We start from the raw sequence: 22,281 nt of genomic DNA, 5'->3' as shown, positions 1-22,281 counted from the left end.
AACAGGGACAAGTCCAATCGAAAGTGAATATGTAAGTCCTCGGTGTATCCAGGCATATGTTCTCAAAAATAGACAGTTGGAATATTACGGTGCATCGCAACAGAGAACTTGTGGCTTTGTGAGCATTATTATAAAACAACATAAAATGTCTTTAGATAGCCCATCTTAATTAACCAGCTGACAGAGGAACCTGTACCAACAGGAAACATGTGACGAGGATTCCTGGACAGATACAAATCCGTCTCAGGGTCAGAGGGCACCAAGGACAACTACAGCCAACAGTCCTAATCTGACCTGAGCAAACCTATTAAATGAAGCAAACAAAACATAAATGGAGCAGAAAGGAAATTGATTTGTTGCTACATACCATATAGAATAACAGGAAACTCTAGGCCAGCGGGGAAAGTCACAGCGCTCCCACACCACCTGCTCAAACAGCAGATGCATCTAATAGTTCTTGATACAGACATAGCTTCTATGGGCAAGTCCAGATCACCTTACCCAACAAGCCTTAAGTGCAGGGTGTGGTGAGTGAGAAAAGCAATACCACAACTAAAATGCCCTGCTGTTAACGTTCTATATATTGGTCGCCATCGGCTGCACCAGCTGGACGCCCATTCTGGCTCCCTGAAAAAAGGACGATAATGAGCAAGGAAGTTACTACAGCCAGCTCTTCAAACTGTAAAACAAGGAGGAAAACTTTGGCATTTGTTCCTTCTTAAGACACAGTTTAATGCAGCATGAATGGTATCACCCACCGAAAGATATCCCAGCTATGCCATTCACCGGAGGCAGCTGCTATAGGCATATCAGACCACGAGGCTTCCGCTCCACATAGAGCAACAACTCCATGCAGCCTTTAGTTTCCGTCCACCTAGCAAACATACACTCTTCCTAACTATAAATGTTGCTTTGTAAAGTATATCATTAAACAGGTACTGCTTAACGTCTGCCTAAAGTTATGACATATTTTGCAGTCTGTTTGTACAGATGGGGACTAAAACAGAACCTAAATGTGATGTGATCTTAATCTTAGAGTGTGTAATAAGACACCTTCCTCTTTGTGAGAGGTGTACAGTTTATTTTAATCTTTAAAAATCTTTTAGGCCTGTGAGCTAAAATACTGCTATGGTGTCACAGATTATCTTGCACTGGAAAACTAGCACATAAACAATATGAATTAAATTTTTCATTGCTATAGTGGAGCCTTTGTCTGGTAGAACATCTCCAATCACTGTAGCATCCACCCCCCATGTTTTATTTTTGTCTTTGATACTTCTCATCACCCTATCACCAAATTCTGAGTCTAAGAGATGATATTTTTAACTGTCTTTCTGATAACATGTAGGCATTTCTGTCAGCACCACTGTAATTTAGGGGTCAAACACAGCAAAACGAGAACTGTGGGCGTCCTTTGTCAGGATCGTCAAAGTGCGAGTCTTAAATTTGGTCGAATTAACCTATTAACTCATCAAGACTGTCAACAAAAGTGCCTCTTAAATTCACAAAAGACAGCGCTTTCATCACTGCAGGCACAGATGACACACGCAATGACATACTGTAGCTTTCGACAGAAAGCCTGAATGAACATAACCAACAAATTATAGAATTATGTAGCACTTCATTTAAGTGTCATGTCAGACATGATTTACCATAAAGACAATTTTAAGTACTATTTAAGTGACATTCGACATTGTTAAGGACGTAACCGACTTTAACTGGTTGTTTTCGTTTCTGTCGAGTGGCGCTGATAATATCTGTGCAGATAAAGCCAGAGAGGGGGAACATGGAAAGTAATATAACTTTGTCCTTTAAAAACTGCCTCTAGGCTTGTGGACCTGACACAGGAGTCCGATTTGATTAACTTTCAATTCATATTGTGTATTACGCAGAATTAATTCAGCAGTAACGTCAGGAGATTCTTAATGCAAGCATTGCTAATTTTACAGCTCGTACCAGGCAACCTAATTTACAGTCCAAGAAAAAAACAAACAAACAGCTTATTTAAGTCTTAAATCAAACTGTAACAACTTTACTGACAGACTATAATTTCTGTAGACACTACTGCATACAATAGTCTATAACAACAATTATAAATGTAATTAAAAAGTTCTAAGACTTTATAGTAGCCACTGGCAAACTCAAGGTTTTATTTCTATCCATTCAATGCATTATTGTCATCAGCTAAAAAACGACTCTATAAATAGGCTCGTTTGCGACAGCCTTTTTAAGGTTATATGTGGTGGAGGTGCATCTGCCATGGGTGGAGCTGTGGCAAACACTTATATCACAAGTGATTGTAGCATTCGATAAAGTCGAGGCCTGGACAAAAGACATCACAAGAGCGGGTGCAACAAAGTTAATTAAGGTGAAACAATGGCCCAGGTAGTAAAAGACCAGAAGGACCTTTGACATAGATGAAACCTGAAAATGTCACAGGGATACATAAAATACTCACCCGTCTGCGGCAGAAAGGCAAACCCTGAGCAATGATGTTGATGCTAAATATCTTGAGTACTTTCTGTGGCGGCAACGTTTCAGTGGCGCAGTCTTTGGCCAAGTCGAGTGCCTGGCTCTCCTGGGGGCTGTGAAAAGTCTTCTCTTTCTCACAGGAAACATTTGGCGTCTTTCTCCGGGCACCGGACGATGAGAAACGGGGAATGGGGCAATGCCTCAGCATTGCAGCGGGAGGTCGTCTAATGAGTCATATCCCAGAAAGAGCTCAGAAAGCGTGTCGACCAACGCAAAACCTGCCCTAGACCAAAGTGCAGTCTCCCTTGGACCCCGTAACCATTGTGCAGACGTATCAATACCGTGCTTGGTCAGCCTCCTGCACCCACCTACTCACAACTCATCTCGCTGCTGACTGGCATCCTTTAAAATATCTCCGGGGTGTGAGGTCACTGCTGCGCCAAAGCCAGGCGGAGCAGCTGCCGCCAGGCCCTGAAAACAGGATGGAGCGACTCGTCTCTCCTCCCTCAGACAGGCACTGTGGAATCTGCTCCCGTGACCCCCGGGTGGTGGAATGTCGCCCGACGCAGCACACGTGTCCATGGAGCTTCCTCGTTGTGGTCATTCTCCGAGCCCCTTCTGCTCCTCCCAAATTAGTCGTCCACATCATGCACTCGGTTCAATTTCGAAACGCAACCGCTCGCTTACAGCGAAATGTCAGATAACTATATCTGCACCTGAATCGCGCTCGCCCTTTGATGTTTCACTTCTATTAAAGTTTTCACATGCAAGAGGCGCAACAGCAAGGACCTGAAAAACGTGTGCATTTAAATCTATGAACACATGGTAACAAAAAGGACCTACAGGGCTTAACCTCCCTTCTGTTCTCACATCCACTATTGTTTGAGAAGGATTACAGTGCCAGAACATCTGAGGGTCCTGACACAGCAGGCCGTCAGTCACCCGCTGGACGCCACTGTGGCCGAACAACACTTGCGCTTATGCATTACATACAACAGAATTGAAGCTGGCCAAACCACTGAACATGTGGAACCAACACAATGACTAGAGCTTCGGGCTGGTTGTTATTGTCTACATTATCTGAAGTAAAAAGGACATTTGTCTCCCACTAATTAGACTTGTTTACAAATCACGGTTAACAATGTAGTGAGCAATAACTTTGGGAAGGTTGTTTCACATCCCACGTTGTGAGACAGTTACTTGAGCTTTCAGACTAATCTTAGGCCATCAAGCAACGCGAGACACACCGTTCCAGTCTGAATGACAAGTCTGTCAAGTAAATCACCATGAAAGCATGTGTAACCTTGGATAATCTACGACGCCTGTCCTTTCTGACGATACCTTTTCTTTAACCATTAACATCTGCTTCATTTCCTCTTGTGATCAAGATATTAACATGTTAATTAATTTCATCTCAAAGTTGAGTGAATCCCAGCAGTTTGTAGTAACATGCAAACGTTGAGCAAAACCCTAATCAAAAACTACCCAAATGGAGAAAATCCCCACACAAACCACTGACTGCAAACTACTAAAAGTCAAATACTTAGTTTAAAAGGTCTTGTTATTGTAATAATTTTATGAGTTAGAACTCAACAACAGTTGCAAATGATATCCACTTGCTTTTAATAACTTGTAGCAGTATTACTGCCTGGTCACTGAGTTTACCATCCCTAGCAAGAGATCCCTAGACTGCTGCAGTGCCAGAGGTCAAAAATGTTTGGCTTTTAGCAATGCAGTGCTTTTATAATTACTCCCACTTTCAAAGCAACTGATATGATAGTCATGCCTGCAGATATAGCCCCTGTCTCTGCACTGGCCAAATGAGCATACGTTTGCCAAACACCAGGCATCAGTAGAAAAGAAAAGATACCAACGCTTGCTCACACAGCTGGAATGCATCCACGCAAGACAAGCAGCAGGTCATTACATGGTAAAGCCTGTGCTGCAGCAGGGACACAACCTGTTGGACACTCTTTATTGTATGAACAGAAAAAAATGCCTCCCTCTGGTGTTGAAGAGTGGGAAACAACTCTACACTACTGCGCTACAATAGCCAGTCTTCATTTAAAAAACAAATTATATTAAATAAATCAATATTCACACAAAAAATACAATGATGCTGTTAAAATCAACAACAAATATTAATTCTACCATCTAACTTAACATCTTAATGCCCCTGCATCATAAAACTGGGTACAACTATTTAACCTTTTCATCAATTATAGTTGCCACCTGACCCGTTTGTGTTTGTTGGTCACTCTTAATAAGGTTATATCACTTTAACTGAGATGGATGAGTAGCTGTGGAAAACCACCCCCTTAAGAGTAGAAAGTAACAGGTTTATTTAAGTGTAAACACTTAACAAAAGTTGAAGAAAAGTAAATGAGCAAAGCCAGGCTGCTAAGTAATGATGCACTGATTGGACGCGTGGAGGTGTTTCGGTTTGTAACGAGGACCTCCGTTAAGAAGTGCTGTCAATACGTGTCGGCGGTGACTCAAACTAGTTGCTTTTACGTGGGTGGATGAGAACATCGCTCCTTTGTGGTTCATCTCTGCCTGTGCGACAAGGCCAATGTGTGGGAGCCACCACCTACAATACGAAGGCTGCTTCTCTTTGGAAAAAGATTTAATCAGTGGCAGTGAGCAGTAATGCGCAGAAGACGTCAGGTTGCCAAGATGAAAACTAACTGGACTAACAAAGAAACAAATTCACTCCAGGACAGTGGGTGCAGCTTTGACACGTTGCTCAGATACACAATTCAGATTAGTCGTATTTTCACTTTTGAAAATTTGCTAAGACAACTTGATAAAGAGAGAGGGGCAAGTACAAGGACACTGAGGCAACTATGGGTAAAAGAAAAACAGCTCATAATTAAATCATTTTACGTCAGATGCAATGATGCTTCAACGGCGAATTATGGAAACATCTTGTAACCATTAAGCTCCCATGGGTGAGAAACTGAAGGGCACGCAGTGTAGTTAACATATCAGACACTTCTTATAATACAATATGTCAACGCTTTTTTTTTTCCAGACAGCGTCAGCGCAACTGTCAGCACACCCTGCCCTCAACGTGCTGCTGCCACCTTATAGCGCTACACAGGCGCTTGCCATCAAAAGCTATGATGAGTCACTGTGGGACATCTAATCCTGTAAGATTCATATAATGTGGTCATCTCTGGTCATGACTAATCGGTTAAATTTGATTTAGAGGTGGGCAGGTGGCGGTAAGAAGCCTGAAATAGGCAGAAAATTATTATTACATCACAGATTATAGACACATTAGAGTTATAGATGTTTTATATAACAAATGTCTATTTTCCCTCTATTATTAAACTAGGTACAACTAATTTCCCCCGGTTTAAGCTAATTACATTGTGTTTACGCTGAAAATACAGCGCTGCTTGTAAAGTCCCTCCCCAGGACCTAATGTAATACAGCATAGAGATAAACACCTGCCTCAACCCACTGACCAGTGTCAGATTCCCAGCAGCAGTCATTCAAAACCTAACCAGATATGTTCCCTTTTTACATGTTACATCTAGTTTGGCACGTCAAAATGCTGATGTCATGGCCTGAAAGGTTGTTTATAGAGCATTTGTTTCCATAAAGTGCTAATAGTCCACTTGGTTAAATAGATTCATTATATGATAAACTAATTTCAAGTGAATTAACAATTTTCAAAATCAAATCGGGTCAATTTAAGGTAAAATACTAGGCTTGAGGAATTTGATGCTAGTACATATATGTTCTATTTAAGTTACTATCACTCCACCTGCTTCTTTCAACGCAACTGTCACAATCTACCTCCAACTGAAAGCCTTATGGAGGCAGTTACAGCCCCAAGCCATAAAATAATTGGCATTAGGTTCAGAATTCTTGGAGAAACCTCTCGCGTCGAACGGTATAAAGGAATTAGAATTTTGGCAACGAACTAAGGGCGTTCTGATGAATGATCTTCTAATATTTAACTTTGTCTGTTCTTCTTGCTTCACGCCGGCACACAGGATTCACAGCTCCACAGAATGCGTACATCAAATCCACCACAGTCACCAAGGCCTTGACAAACCTATCCGACAGCGACGTCGCATGGCGACAAGCACACAAATTCTGACTATTGCCTATATTTAGGAGAACGTGAGCATGGGCTGTATCTGCATCGATGTCTCAGACACGCATAGGATCACTATGTTGAAAACGCAGGTATGACATGAAATGAATAACTACAAACACTAGGGCCTCTTTGACTGCATGATGACAACGTTTTCAGTAGACTGCAGACAAATCGATGTAAACGCATTGCGAATACACAACGGAGTGGTAACATAAGCCCGGCTTCTAAAAACGTCTTGGCAGGTTCCATTTCATCCTTTTAAATCCAGGTGTGGTCAAGGTCGCCGAGACGCACTCAACAAAACCGCAGCGCCGTCACTCATCGCAGTAACAAGACGCCAGGATTAGCGTTCGAACACCGGCGCGTGACATCAGAGTCGCTCAAACTCAGCACATCAATTCTGTTGTTGAGGGGAGATCTGGCAGACTATTACACGCATTTGGTTTCTGTCACTCATCATGTTAGTGATCAATCCATGTGCCATTCAAATGCAGCACTGCTTGAAGTTTAACAGGACCTAAAAGAGGCATCTGGACACTGAATAAAGAATGAATAAAGTAACCTGCTAGTTTTACTCAGTACAACACATCTAGTGACTTCTAGTACTGATTATGTTTCCAAGCAATTAAAGCCGTCACTCAGAAATCAGGTGGTTGTATTTACTTTGTGTAGTTTTGCAGTACAGCAGTATTCTGCTGCTGTTTGTGATGGATGCATGTACAGAAACGTACGGGACCTGTAAGAGCAGGCACTGCGTTCAACAGATTTTCTGTTGCCTTCATTTGAAGCAGCTCAACAGTCTTTGTAAGACCTTGTAAAATGTCACATGTGCCGGCTGTAGCTCATGTTTACTGACCCTAATGCATCATTTATCTCTTCAACACAGAATACGTTGCTTGAGTCTGTACTGGACAAGCAGACATGACCCAGACTCAATGACCTTTACTGATGTTCAGCACAGACAAACCTACCTTCTCCATGATGATGGGGAAACGTGGACCTTCAAATGATGTCACTATGACAATTGTATTCATTGAATAATAGGCAGCAGTTCACTGGCCCAGTTCAGCCAATAGAGGGCGCTACTGTTTTAAATATGAAGCTCTGTGCAGCCTGCTGTGGAAGTGGCTGGATGCTAAAGCTACACCAGCTGTGAGCAACTCATTCTGTGTGACAGTTTTGGATTTGCCCACAGTGTCACAACATCAATTCAACATCTCACAGTAACAGAAACATTCCAGTTGAACCTACCTTGTTGTTGGAAGAGCTTTGGTGTGTACAACCCGAGTCCGGGTTGTTGTTGGGGGCAGACACATTGTTCCTGAGAGGGGGAGACCGTAGCCCTTCCTCCCCTTGTCCTTCCTCATCCTCCTCCTCCTCCCTCCCACTCTCCACTGAATGTTCAAAGTCATCACTGTCTTGGTCCATCTCTTCCTCGTCCTCATCCTCCTCTTCCTCCTCAACCTCTTCCCTCTCCTGCTCCTCCCCTCCCTCTGTCCTCTCCTCCGTCTCCTCCTCTTCTTGGTGGCTACTGCTATTATTGTTCTCCTCCTCTTCGTCCTCCTCCTCGTCCTCCAGCGGCTGTCCACGCAGCCGCCTCTGCTGTGCCCCCCACATCCATCGGGCTCCTTTCTCCCCTCCGTTCACTTCGTTTGGTGGGGCCTCTCCATCTTCTTCCTCCGCTTCCCGAGGGCCATTGCTGGCTCCCGACTCGGTGGGTGCCCACGGTTGTTCTCCTTCGCCATCAACTTGTGATGCCTCAGGCTGTGGGACAAATATGCAATATCTGTTAGGAAAAGTCAGACAATACCTAGATTTTGAGTTTGTGAAGACCTCACCCTCCCATACGGCCTTACCCTCTGTTGCAGCTGCTCCTCCTCCTCCTCCACTACCTGGTTCATGTGTTCATCCTCGTCACCATCCTCTGCTGGCTGCTGGGGTGCCCGGGCTGTGGAGGAGGCGTTACCTCGCACTGCCGGACCCCCCGGCGCCCGACTCCGCCTGCTGCTGCTGCCCCCCGACAGCAGATCCTGGTTCATTTCCAAAAGCCAGCTTGCTACCTCCTGGACCTTCGCTAGGCTGTCTGAGGAGAAGGTCTTGACATTCTGTAAGAAGAAGCCAAAAGAGGATATAAGAAATTAATCCTTATTCTCTTGTTTACACATAGGCAAATAACAGACACAAACACAGGCGTAGTTCCTTTTTTGAAAACCCTTCTCCACACTCCACTCAAAAATATTGCCATTAAGGAAACAAACTTCTGCAGCTCAGCATGACAAGGGTGATAATCACGGTTTGGCTGCAGACCCGTGTTAGATGCTCTACCTCTTGTGCAGATGGAAGGGCAGAATAGAGCTACTGAGAGCTACTAGTATTTCAACAATGCCAATGACCAGAGTAGTACAGCTTAAGTGTATCCGAAGCTTGTCCAAAAACAGTCAATAACAGTTGTGTTATTGAGAAAAGCAAAAAATGACTGTTCCGGCTTTACATTCATCATTGTGCAACTGAAGAACTACTGAATCACACCCCACATGCATCTGGAAGAGTTCAAATTACATGTGAAAGGATCCAGAGCTTTATCTGGAACCGCTTCCTCCCGTTAAACCACATCAAAGCAGAGGATAATCCACGTCATGCAGCAGCGCCGCTCTAACGCACCTACTTTTGCCTCTTTTGGTCCATTTGCCCGTAAGAGGCAGTTGCTGCGTACATGAGTTAAAGGCAGTCACAGTTGTGTTAAGGATTTTGTAGTGGCACGTTGAGACGGGGGGAGGAGGTGGCACTGAAGCGAGACTTTCAGAAGGAAGCGACGACCGACATGCTAATCAAGACATACAATCAGTACTCGCGATGCACTTACTCCCTTTCAAGCTCAAGTATTGTGTGAAGTTCATTTATTTTTTGCTACTTTTACTCAAATGTGGTTTTCCGGTAATTTCACATTGCTGGCCTTTGTCTGTTCTGCTGTTGCAGTTCAGCTGAAATTTACTGCCTGTAATGTCCGTGCTCCGTACGAGGTGGATGTATGATGATAGGGACAAATTAAAAACTGGGCTGTATCACATTTGTTTATTAATCACATTATTGTCACTCTCTATTGTTAAATCCCAAATGTTACATTTCTACGGCTTTAAGAGCTTATTAAAAAAAAACATTATTGAAGTGGTGGCAGTAATAAATGGTCTTCTACCAGTAAACCTTTCATTCAAATTATACTTTAATTACCTCTGCCTGGAAGTCTGCTTAGAATGCACCGATTGTTTTTCTTAAACAAAATGGGTCTAAACAAAACCCACTAAGAGAATTGTGTGTACTCAAAAGACACAACTTCAAAACCTCTCTAACTCAAGTCTTTCACGGTGTCTGACTTTTGTGCCCACTAGCAAACAGGAGCACAGGTTTGTCATCTCAAGGGGCTAGAGATGAGTGGAGACAATAGTTCGGCGAGGCTCAAATATTTCTTTTTCCCAGTGCAAAGCAATGGCGTTGACCTTGAGGAGACGTCATCGGTCTCTTTGAAAGGCGTTTCCTCGCTGCTGTGGTGAGAAGCATTAGACCCATCTCAGATTGCATAGTCACCTCTCGAGACAGCCAGTTCATTACCGGGACCCGAGGAGAGGAAGGCTATGAATAGCTAAAGTTGTCCCTGGCTTTTAGCGACGCAACCGAGGGTCTGTAATTAGTTTCCTAAACGCAGCATGACATTGGTTATTGTTAATGTTGTCCACACAATTGCAAGCAGTGCGTACAGAGTGAGGGGCTTAAAAACCTGCCACTGATTAAATTGGGTACATTTCATTATGTGGATGATTTTATGGCCAAAGGCTTTGTGTTTCAGGTAATACTGGTAATTACACAAGATAAACAGGTCAGTAATTCAAGATTATTTTTAATCATACTAATTTTCAGTTCAACATGCTCAACATTCAGTTCTTATTTAAATGGCAAGAAAAGGTTTAAGTCAAGCAGCTCCTAGATTACGCAGAGTGTCCCTTTTGCGATTGTGATGAAGAAAACAGAAAAATGTGTTATAGAGAACATAGTATCAGTAGGTGTGTGCATTAGTACTGCACACACCAGCTTCATCGATCACGCTCTATTTTTAGTCTTTAGTCAGTGGACAAAATAGGTTTAGTAAAAGCAAGGGGGCAGGTGTGAGTTTGTACCTTCTCATAAGGCAACAATGTGACACAGGTACCGAGAGACCGAGCAACCAGGGGAAATAAGACTGGGAGCTTTCCCTGTGAGACTAGATTACACTCACAAGGCACCGTGTGCTTTACAGCACGCACATTCCTCCAACATAAAAAAAAAAAAATCATGTTAAAATGACAGATAAGAAAAATGTTCTGATGCACATTTCACATTGATGGAGACTAAAAGATAGTATAATATAAAAGGGCTCGCTCTTATTAACACACCAATGGGCAGCTATGCAGCTACGTCACTCATTTTTAGACACAATTAAGAGAAACTCCGACTAACCCAGTGTGTACAACAAGATAGTGATCACACAAACTAGATTGATTTTCCCATCATGGGTTAGTGTAGACCCAAACAAAGTTAAAAGAGCGAGACACATTAGACTGTAATTTGTCTTGTCATTTTAGTGTTGATGGTGCTTACAGAAAAAATGCTTTCTCCTCTCTCAGAGGAATTGAATAGACCATGTCGTAGACCAGAACTTGTGTTTTGTGCCCAGTAATCTGGCAGTGCAACCTACATCCAGAGTCCCTGGGGCGGCTGCTGCTGCTGATGGGCTGAGCTTTCCTCAGAGGGCAGTGCCAAGTTGGCACTTCATATAATACCACAGCTGGGCCACAGACTTCCCTACTAGGTGCTTGGACTCATGGGTCACTTCTTCCAGAGTATAAATCTAGACAGATACGGACACGGACCTCTATAGTCTTTGACGTGTGAGCAACAGGTCTTCATGAAAGCCGACGACAACCTGCTCCAGCTGTGGAATGAAACCAACGCCCGCAAATCTGTGAAACCTTATTTACTTATTTATTTTAAGTCTTTAAATAATATAAAACCCAAAAGGTAGTGAGAGTTAGGCAGTTAATCAGGGTCTGCACTTATCAATGTCAGTATAATGAAGATCTATCGCATGATAATCCAAGGGTTAAAAAGGATGAAAGATGACTAACAGAGGGATCAGCAGTTTCCGGCTAGAATAAAAAACTAAACATTAAGGGAAAGATTCCGAGAACTGAGCAGAACCCCCCAGACAGCAGCAATAAATCAGAGCATTGTGACCTTAATAGAACAAGCGAGAGAATGGAGATAATATTGGCTTAGCACATAGTAATAGATATAGATTAAGCAGCGGATGTGGAGTAGCTTCACCCAGATTTTCAAATATTAACAGTGGGACATTAGTGAAGACTGAATAAATCAATAATGGAGCTGAAAGCTGAAGGACACATTTTAGCAGGTCGAACCTTCCTTCTTACGAACTGCGCGATGTGACACTAAATCCATAGAGATTCTCACTACTCAGACTAGTATTAAGACTTGTTAGAGAAAATATGTTTTCCTAATTACAGATTTAAGTCTTAGTACTATGAGCACAGGACTGTTTCGAGCCCGTCTGTCTTCAGCTCAATGCAGACACTATTAATCGATGGCTCTATTTCAAGCTGGTGCCCTGCGATGTCTCAGAGGAAGAAAGTGAAACCTTTGTTCCGGAGAGGCCTGACGGGGGGAGACCACTCTTCCACGTTCATTTCACATCGAAATCCTCCAGTCTGTGTCAGTGCTTTGTCAGAAAAATGATTTAACTCTTGTTAAGCATGAAAGTGACCTTAGGGTTGCGTCTATAAGCACGACGCCTCCTCTTCTGTCACTCGGCGTCCCCTTTTCATTTGATGCGTTGCCATGCAACAGCCGAGTAATACCACAACTCGTGAGAGCCTACATTTTCTTGGGCACAAAGAATTGGTCACCACTTCGGAGAGACCGGTCAGTTGCCAGGTGGACTCCAACTATTAAAACAATCCTATGCATAAAGAGTGAAAGTGAGGGAACCCTAGAAGCTGCAATCATGAGACAGGAGCCTGCGTTGGAGCCACTCACACCCATCCTCACCCCGACACTCGTACACAAACGCTCTGACAGTGTCTTGTTTGGCTTTTATTTGTTCCATTAGAAAAAAAGCTTTTCCTACAACTGAGGAGGGGCAGCAATCACTGTAAACCACAGGAAGACTGAAGGCATCCATTTAAATGAGTCCGCAAGCTGAAAGCAAGTCCGCTGTTGTCAAGGCAGCAAGGCAGCCATTAAATCACCTGTTCCATTAGAGAATCAATTACTGTGGTTCTCTCACTGGTACCATAGTTCTTAAACCTGAAAAATAGCTTCACACAGCCAAGGCAGATTAACAAAAAGGTGCTCTACGTCACATGTGGTGCTTATGGCAACACGTCGGCCGGCCCCATGTTGCCTGAATATAGTGGACAAGCCATTAACCACGGGCTAATCAGAAAGCAGATGGAGATGCGTTACCTTCGGCTGACGGGGGCAGCCGGTGGCCAGCCGCTGCAGCTGCTCTGAAGTATGGCTGCAGGAGAGGAGATCTGAGCAGCAAGCTGTGCGGCCCAGTCTCTTCATTAGAGAGGAGATGATGCTGCAGCCACAGCCACACATCGACCTGCTCATTAGTAACGTGGCAGTTCTCTGGGGTTAGAAGATGTGTGTGTTTGCGTGTCTGTGTGTGGGGAGGGGGGGGTGGGTGAGGAGCTGCAAAGCTGCAGCCACTTCCTGGTTCCTTCGCCGAATTCCCTCGGACGTCCTCGCGGCTCAACGCCTTCTCGGCAACGTGCTCCACGTGGTGCTGATCCACAGGTACCCGCTCACCGAAATGCGGCGGATTTCATCTGCAGTCATCATACAGACAGCCTCGCTCACCTCAATCCACAGCGAGGGCGAGTGAGTTGAAAAGTACCATTTGTCGGTCCATTTACCTGCTGACTGCTTCCCACTTACTCCACTCCATCTGTACTTCTGTCGCCAAACATGCGCGCGGCTCCGCTTTCTTGTCAAAGTCCCTCCAATGCACAAAACACCCTCTCCTGGGTCCGCAAATAACGCACAAGCAGCGCAGTCCGCCACTGCTCCCTCCTGTCTGCCACGGTTTCCAACCGTTTCTCGCTCGCCTCTCGCCGCTGCCTTCGGTTGCCGTGCACTGAGGATGCTATTCCCGTCAGCGCCGCTGCCGCCACAACTGTGCACCCCCCCCCTCCTCACCCCCCTCCACAGAGAGCAGCTCCGGCGGTAAACCACTCAGACTGAGCTCCTCCAACTTGCCGATAAAAGTGATTCCCCTCGTATGACACGCCGTCTCCTAGACGTTCCATTAATTGAGGAAGCAGTGGGCAGAAAATAAAATTAAAAAAAAAAAAATCCAAGCCACTCTGCGTGCACTGGAAGGACTGATAAGCAGGATACAGTCAAGAAGCGGAGGGGGAGGGGCCCATTGTAAGCATTTAGGAGACAATAACAGAGCAGACAGAATTATGATGGTAATAACCTGTCACCGGATCAAGATGCCTCTGATGATTACTGTAATAATGAGCAGCAGAGGGGGAAGAAGCTATTCATATGCAGAATAAACAGAAAATGTGCAGTTATTAAATATTTTACCCCAACACTTGATAAAGTAAACATTACATGGTGCAAACAGGTCGAATGCCAATAAAAGCACATCCTGTCAACCTCTGTCCGGGCGTGCATGAGACAGCATATTCCCCACTCAGCTCCTCACAGACCTTTAGCCTGATGAGCCCGAGACGCACAGGGACAGCGCGAACACCGTTTAGCACCGAGGAGGAGCTGATGAAGCCGGGAGGCCTTGGGAGGGGGCGATAATGAGTGGGAGGGGCAGCGATAAACGCAAGGCAAAGATAAGTCGACAAAATGAGGCGGGCGGCTGTGTTGAAGGAACTGCAGCAGCTTGCTATTAATAGCACAATCACAATAGCAGTAAATGAGTTAATCGTTGTCTCATCACTAGCAATACCAGGATGATAATAAAAAAAAAAAAAAAAAAAAGATGCTGGGGGTTTTACAGATGCTGCACCAACACAAACTGACTAGAAACATGCATTTGTCCCTTCTCCACCAAGTTCATTCTTTTTATAGTTTAAAAAATTCTGTCTTAAAAATCCGATATAGGACATCTGACATACTGTGTTTTACTAATTCCTGACAGCTTGAAGGCATCTAATCTATTCATAATGATAGAGGGAAGGGTTCTGGTTACTTTAGCCAATATAACAAATCTAATTTTACTAGAAGCACTAAATTTAAAAAGAAGTTAATTCTCTACAGCTTTAAGAAACTGCATTAATACATTTCAAAAGCAGGCAACAGGAAGACAGAGATAGATCCCTTAAGTCCTGTGAATTGCATACAAACTCAGCTTCATTCTAGAGGATGTGCCATTTCAGAGATGCTGTGACCCGCACGCCTGACCGTGCCGCCGTCATTTGGCACTTGTTGGCGTCACTCACACCTTTACGCCTGCCCCCCTTTATTTTGCTTCCAACACATTAACTTCAAAAGCTGAGTGTTCAACTTGCTGCCTAATATAATCACCTAGACAGGTGCTGTTGTAATGAGATAAAATGATTCACTTCTCCTCTCAGTCGTGTTCCCCATGTGAGAGCTCATTAATTTATAAACTAATTTATTCTTAAGGATCCAAAGTGTCCTTTAAACTGAAACTCTAGAAGGACTAGGATTGTAAACCTAATAGATGCAACTAACTGCGTATACATTTTTGCAGCCTGCCCAGCCAACGACCACACAAATGTGGCTCTAACCTGAGAAACATACCTATTAACTTCCACTAAAGCTTTACTGCAAATATACAGCATTAGGAGTTTAAATACAAGAATTTGCAACACACACAGCACCCAAATTTATTCACACTGTGCTGGTGAACCTTTTCAGTCATCAGGAATTCAGTGTATTGGCAAGATCCACTCTAAGATCAACGGCTATTAGTTCTCATCACTTTTACAGAATCCACCTGAAAAAGAGACTGTTACTTAATCCCTTTCTTTGGATGATGAGGTGCATCACATGCATCTGTGACTGCTACTATACGACGAGATAATGGGGAATCAAGTGAAGCCGTTCTGTGCTCGCTCACTCACTGGCACATCGTTGTGCTGCTGACAGAAGTGATACTAAAGGTGACGCCTTGCTGCGATTCACTGCAGCAGAGATTTCCTGAAACACCAAGTTGCCTTCGCCCCAGAACAAACAGCACATCAAGAGAAATTGAACCCAGCCAACACAGAGACCCATATCTACAGTCGTCTGAAACACCAAAGGTCTAACGAGACTTAAACTTCAGAACAGGCAGAGAAGCGATAATGTGTTTTACTTAAACGCTTCAAGAAGCAAAAGTGTGTTTGCAGTTTACTGCACACATTTTGCTCCTTTCTTTGCTAGAAATAAAAGACAGGACACTGTGAAAGTGTTCCCTGTTCATTATTTATGAATATTGCTTTCACCGTGTCAGCTCCCTGCCTTCGTATTGATCCATAAAAGGGAGACGATGAACCGCAGCAAAGAGTTCCAGCCGTAGACGTAACAGGGCTTAAACCCAGCAGCTGTAGTGTCTCAAACAGCAGAGGACCAGCTAGACTGGAACATGACATGCAATGAATGCTGATGCATTGTGAGTTTGTGCTACACTGCATCAGCAGGCTGAAGCTTTCCATTCAGTAGCGCGTTGTACACTCAGCCCTTAGGGTAAATGCAAACAGTAGGTTAAACACAGCTCTAAATCCAACCTGAACATCAAACCCAGGAAGTCTATTGCTGTAACGGAGAACGATGAAGGTGTTCATCTCATGCTTCAAAGAGGCTGCGTCACTGTTGCTGACTGGAAGCGGCTCCGCTCCACCACATGGGTATAACTTCCTATTTATCATTAGAGAGAAACTTTGACAGTTTATAGTATGTGAAAATAGGCCAACAAAAGGGAAATGTCAACAATGAGGATTGATTTATATTATAACACTGATACTGACAACTCCGTTTATCACAGTTAAACATCTTGAGCCAAGCTTACAAGACAAACAAAGGAGAAATAACTCAAACATGTACCATTCATTCCAACATACTCACCACACTGAAAACGCATAGTTCAGACCTAAATACGTATCACATATCCATCAGTTATTCCACCTCCAACAACATTTCTCATGGATTTCACCATTTTTAATTCTCCCGAGTGTCTCTTGCTATTATTCTTCATTACTGAAAGATAACATTTCATTACACAGCTTTTCAACCATGAAAATTGCTTCCGAGCCTCTTCCCAGGCTCCAAACTGAGCTGGGAGAAGTTTCACTGTGTTTTTCTCATGATGCCAACTCCGATACTTAATCTCCTTTGGCGTGAATTGATTAGTTCATCAATTTACAAGCTACATGCCTATCTAAGGAAATTAACAGCTGACACCGTAAAACAATATTTTGAGCATTTTTCAAATGTCCCGTTCAAATTTCCCACCTATAAACCTAAAACTATTGTACAGTTTGGCACGAAGTATTTATCATTTATCATGTTAATTCAAGGCACAAAGTTTTAAGTTTAAAAGACAAAGACTTCTCTCTTTTTCCCATCAATGAAATACGTTTATTTACGCTTAGAATAAGAACATTTCAAATAATGGTCTAATTCGATGGATTAAAGTGTGCTGTGATTGATTGTGTTTGGACAGTAAACCTGTAGCACACACTTGAGAATCAGCCACAGATGAGACATTAATGGAGAAAGCTGGGACCATTATCAAAGCACCACAGTCTAAAATGCCTCAAGCCAATTATATGAATAAAACCTTTCAGTATAGTTCTGATAACGTTAATATAAGATTATTTTTCATTCACTTGTCTAACATCATTTTATCTGTAATATGTCATGTCACTGTAAGTAGCGATTCCCATCTTAAACTAAAGAATATGAAAATAACAAATTTTGTATATGTGATCCTTAAAGCAGTCAACAAATTACAGCCCCCAGCTCTCCTCCCTCAGAGGAGATGAGTGGATTCCTATTTATACCCCCTGTCACAGTCGCATGACCAAATCTAAAACACAATAAACGACTACAGCAAAAATGTAATGTTTAAACACCTTTTCTAATGTGTGTGTGACTGGGCTTGCAGAAAGACTCTTTTCTCTGAGTGGAGTGCACTCTAGTGGGCAAAGACTGAAAACTCAACACTAACTGCAACCAGCATCTGTGGGTAGTTTCTCACTGCACTGACCTTTAAAGACATCAGAGTCATTGCACGCTCATGTCGTCTGAAAACTTGAATACACCGCATTGAAGGCATCACTGTAGAACAACCACTGTATATTTATGCAATTTCAGCAAGTAAGTCTGGTAAAAGTCCGAACTTCCCAACTCCTCCATCACAGATCCAGGGTTGGATTTCCTGTCTCCAACACGGTCTCTTGTTTGCATGAATGAAAACGCACTAAGCCTGACTGTCACCACTCACCTACTGTATTTTGTATTTGTTACAAGAAAGAAATCACTCCGCTCAAGTGTCAGATGAAATGAGATGCAAAGCATCATTTGGACTTGAAATTCACTATTAAACCAAGTCGATTTAAAGTGGTTTTAAACTGTCTAGACTTTTAAAATGTGCCGCAGCAGCGATTTCTCACTGTCCCCAGATATCTACCATTATCAACTGTGTGTACTCTCTTTGCTGGAGCGGCAAAAGGCTGTTATGAATTATTTACAGGGAATGAGTGGGTAAGAGGTGTGGGACTGATTAGAGAGGGACACAGAGGGTAGCTAAATCTCTGCCCCTTTCAACAGTCTGCTTAGGAAGCAGTTTCAAATTCAAAAAGGACCTTTTCAGGAAGTGACTGCGGAGCACTTCTTTGTAGCAGACATCTGTGGTACACCATCACATGTACACCGAACACCGAAAACCATTCTTCTGTTCAATGTGTTCAACTATTTACCAGCAAAGGGTAACAAGCAGGCGCATGCACAGTTCAATGAACAGTCAAATATCAAAGCAACCTGGCTTCACACTTTACATCTTATTACAATAATTTCAGTGTCAGGTTTCAATCAGGTTCAGCTTCCATTTAAATGACAAGTACATCAAGCCATAAGGACAAGTACGGACTTACTGTATTTGTGCACTGCTTGCACACTTAAAATGATTAAATCTTTCTTTTGAACTTGCCACAATTAACGCATTTGGCATTCCTGTCACACAAAAAGAATCTGCACTTCCTATAAAAAGGGGGAAGTCGCGCTTAAAAATTCTGACTGAATTATTTACACTGTGCATCATATTCCCTTATCTGGTCCTCGAGACCAGGGCAACAGTTTTAGGGGGGAAGACAATGTTAACATTTTGACATTTGAGCACCAGTCCGCACTAAAAATGCAGCAGCGAACCAGGCTATCACTTTACCAGTAACTCAGTGGCGTGTGCCTAGGATGAATAATTCAAGACCTGTGCTACCGTCTTGGCTTTGAGTAAGAATTCCCAGTACAGGACCAAACACTGAAGATGTCGAAGAAGAAATGAAGTAGTAAATATTAGAAGAACGCACACGCACACACACACGCACACACACACGCACACACACACGCACACACACACGCACACACGCACACACACACACACACGCACACACACACACGCACACACACACTGCTTCTCATGTCAAAAATAAACTCTAGTACTGCCAAGTTCAAATAATCCTGCAGATGTCTAGACCAGGACAAGCCAGAACTCCTCATTTTGCAGCGAGTCGCATGCCTCTTCCTTTCCCTGCTTGTACACAAACGTCAACAACTAACCAACATGCACACGGAGGACACCTCTGGGCAAAGCAAATCAACATCATGTCTGTTGATAACAAACTGAACAACTTCCACAGGGCATCGGCACGAGTGTGAAGGGTCTGCATCCCGCCCACGAATCTAGTAATGAGACACAGGGCAGGGTTGTGAGATCATCTACCACGCCAGTCCTTTCACTGGCCTTTTTATCATTTCTGGCGTATTTTTTTTCCTGCAACAATAATGACACATGGCTCACACAGCCTCACATCTGCTTTTGTAATAGTACTGTACAAGCTTGCAAGCATATTGTTTTTATCAGTGCAGTATTTGTCGTCTTAACCAAGCAACTAATCATTTAACACAATAATCTAACATATGCACGGCTGAATACTGTTCATTTGTGTTTTGGGCGCGTATTAGCTGAGCCACAACCCTGTAGAGGGTCACGGGGTCTCATCTGACAATGTGGTGCCATTATTCTACTAGTAAAACAAACAAATATTGTTGCATATATGACTGAGTGACTGCAGTAAAAATAACCTGCCCTCAGTTCTGTGTGCCTTTGAACTGGTCTAAAGAGAGGAGGAGGTCCCCAGATCTTGCAGTGATGTTGAAGGGAATGGTCGGTGCCCATTTACTTCCCCTACTGTGCAGGAGCTGATAAACTGATTTAGCGCATGCTGATGGCAGCTAGTATTTATGTATTCTATGCTCAATTCTGTCCATCACGTAATCAAAACCACAAATGTGAACTGACTAACAGCAAATACACCCTTAAAGCATCGTTTCAACAGTATCACAGTTTCTCAGAAATAGAAGGAAACTAAAAGCTTTAATGATATTTGGTATTTGGTATTTGTATTTCACGCTACACATTTTCATCTACACCCAAGTTTAATCTTGGGAGGTTTCTTTTTCCTCTCATCCTAAATGTCCTTTTTATTCTAACTAATTTCTGTAAATCACAGTAATTTAATTGTAAGCCACATTTCCTTTGTTTTTAGAACCCCCCCATAGGTTTAGGACATATTCACGGTGGTTTCTGCCATCATGGAGGTCGACTGAAAACACTTGATAACAGACCCTTATATGGGAAGTGTGTTGCTAGGAAACAACTGGGTTCAAGCTTTCATCCTGTCAGCTGATGACAACACTTAACTGCAAAAGCTAAGATGACAAACTTGTGTTTGTTTGTAATGTACACTACTGTATTTGTGAATGTGTGAAAACTGCAAGTGTGTCCGTACATTGTCAAATATAGTGACATTCTTGGACGTTATCCCAGCCAGATGAGGGAGTAAACATACTGCCTGTCTCCTTTCAACAGATTACTTGTTTTGTTCACTGTTTGGCTATTTCAAATATAGAACCAGACAGCACAATAAGCAAGTTGTCCTCGATTTCAGATATATAGGTATCAAAGTAGAATTCCGACTCAGTCTGAAAGGCTGTTGCATATCTGCAGCCATCTGCTGTATATTTTGATGGAGATGTGAACAAGAAGCATTTTAGTCATCTACAAACAATACAGACAACCTTAGTCTCAGAAGCCTTGTATGCATGCACTTCACTGAACACAAGAAGGTGATAAGCTAAATAGTGCCACAAAACCTAAATGTCGCCACTTGGTAGGAAATACACATGGTTGCCACCATGAAGTAAATCCAAAACAGAAACTCTCACGCCTGCACATACTTCCTGATTTCTTCAGAGGTTCACAACTGCACTGTTTACTCACAGTTCTCTCTGTCTGTCTCTGTCGGTCTCCTTCTCCAGGTCCTACTCTAAGGGTTGATTCTCTCTGTAGACAAAGAGCGAGGGGGGTTCGGTCAGTGCCGCAATCTCAGAGGTCATCAAAAAGTTAACAAGCCATGGGGATAAACTGGAATACGAGAGGACGGAGCAGAAGGGCCAACCAAGTGAGATAAGAACCCTGGTATTTCACGGTTTCATCCTCCAAACCCAGACATAATGCGCCTCTCTGCGGGAGGTTTGCCAAGAAAAGTACAACAGAACAATTTAACAATCTGGCACAACGTACACCATAACCCCTGCATCAGCACGTAACAGCGAGTCACCACCACATGTGTCACTAAATCCGGTTTTATCTGATTCTGATGGGAAGGAAACAAAGGGTAGCTGGCAACACCGTGCATGACTCCTTGCTGATAATGCTTTTATTTGACGCGTCGGAAGTGCAAGTACAATGTGAATTCCACACCTTTTCTGCATCATTAGAAACAAAGAACAGGATAAACATCTTGGGAACATTAAGGGAAAAAGATCACTAAACTGGAAAATTGCACAAGCAGAAGGATTAGCTAACTAGTTTCCCTTCTCAAGGAACTTAGCTTACTTTGCTAATTCTGATGTTGTCAATTGCATTTTGAACTGTGTGTTACTTACCACTGTCATGCTGCTTCACACTCAGTTTGGCTAGAATTAGATTCAGAAGGACGGTAGATCTACTAGCAGCCTGGTCTCAGTCAAGTCCCTGTGTCTGTCTTATGAAATTCTCAACCACAGCACAAAATCTCCTGTAGCAATTAGATTTGTACCCTGGAGTATAATTTGTTCAACAGGTCAAACGTAGATAAAGGTGTTTTAACATGAGAAACTGAGCTATTGGTTTTGAGCAGATGTCTGCAAACATAATTAGGCCCAGTAGACACTCCAGCAGAGCTGGGGAGCTGGCTTGTGCAGAAAGAACAGGCTTTCTTCTTGACATAAACAAAACCTTTTTAGTTCCAGAAAACGAACAGATGTCCAGACGAGCTATCCAGCTGTTCGACATTCAATAACCGTGAGCCAGAAAGACTGCGAGCAGACAGAAAGGCTATATAGATGCG

At 43.1% G+C, this 22,281-nt stretch overlaps 1 protein-coding gene across 6 annotated transcripts in view; it reads right to left on the bottom strand.

Moving 5' to 3' along the window:
- fbxw7 (F-box and WD repeat domain containing 7) overlaps nucleotides 1–22,281 on the bottom strand; it is a 74,130-nt gene that overhangs the window by 40,946 nt on the left and 10,903 nt on the right. For 3 of the 6 annotated variants that reach the window (XM_055507665.1, XM_041068261.2, XM_041068265.2), the window contains 2 exons: nucleotides 8,443–8,691; nucleotides 7,838–8,350 (listed from right to left, as the gene is read on the bottom strand). In XM_055507665.1, coding sequence (XP_055363640.1) covers nucleotides 7,838–8,350; nucleotides 8,443–8,625 — 696 coding nt within the window. In that variant the 5' untranslated portion in view covers nucleotides 8,626–8,691. Of the gene's footprint in view, nucleotides 1–2,458; nucleotides 2,858–7,837; nucleotides 8,351–8,442; nucleotides 8,692–13,099; nucleotides 13,246–21,170; nucleotides 21,234–22,281 lie in introns of those variants that run through there. The other 3 variants (XM_055507669.1, XM_041068249.2, XM_029147353.3) reach the window with 3 other exon arrangements.

The sequence above is a fragment of the Betta splendens genome, chromosome 1 (genome assembly GCF_900634795.4).
Source record: "Betta splendens chromosome 1, fBetSpl5.4, whole genome shotgun sequence".
Classification (NCBI taxonomy): domain Eukaryota; kingdom Metazoa; phylum Chordata; class Actinopteri; order Anabantiformes; family Osphronemidae; genus Betta; species Betta splendens.
Note: the sequence above shows the minus strand (reverse complement) of the source record. Positions and strands in the feature narration are given on the sequence as shown.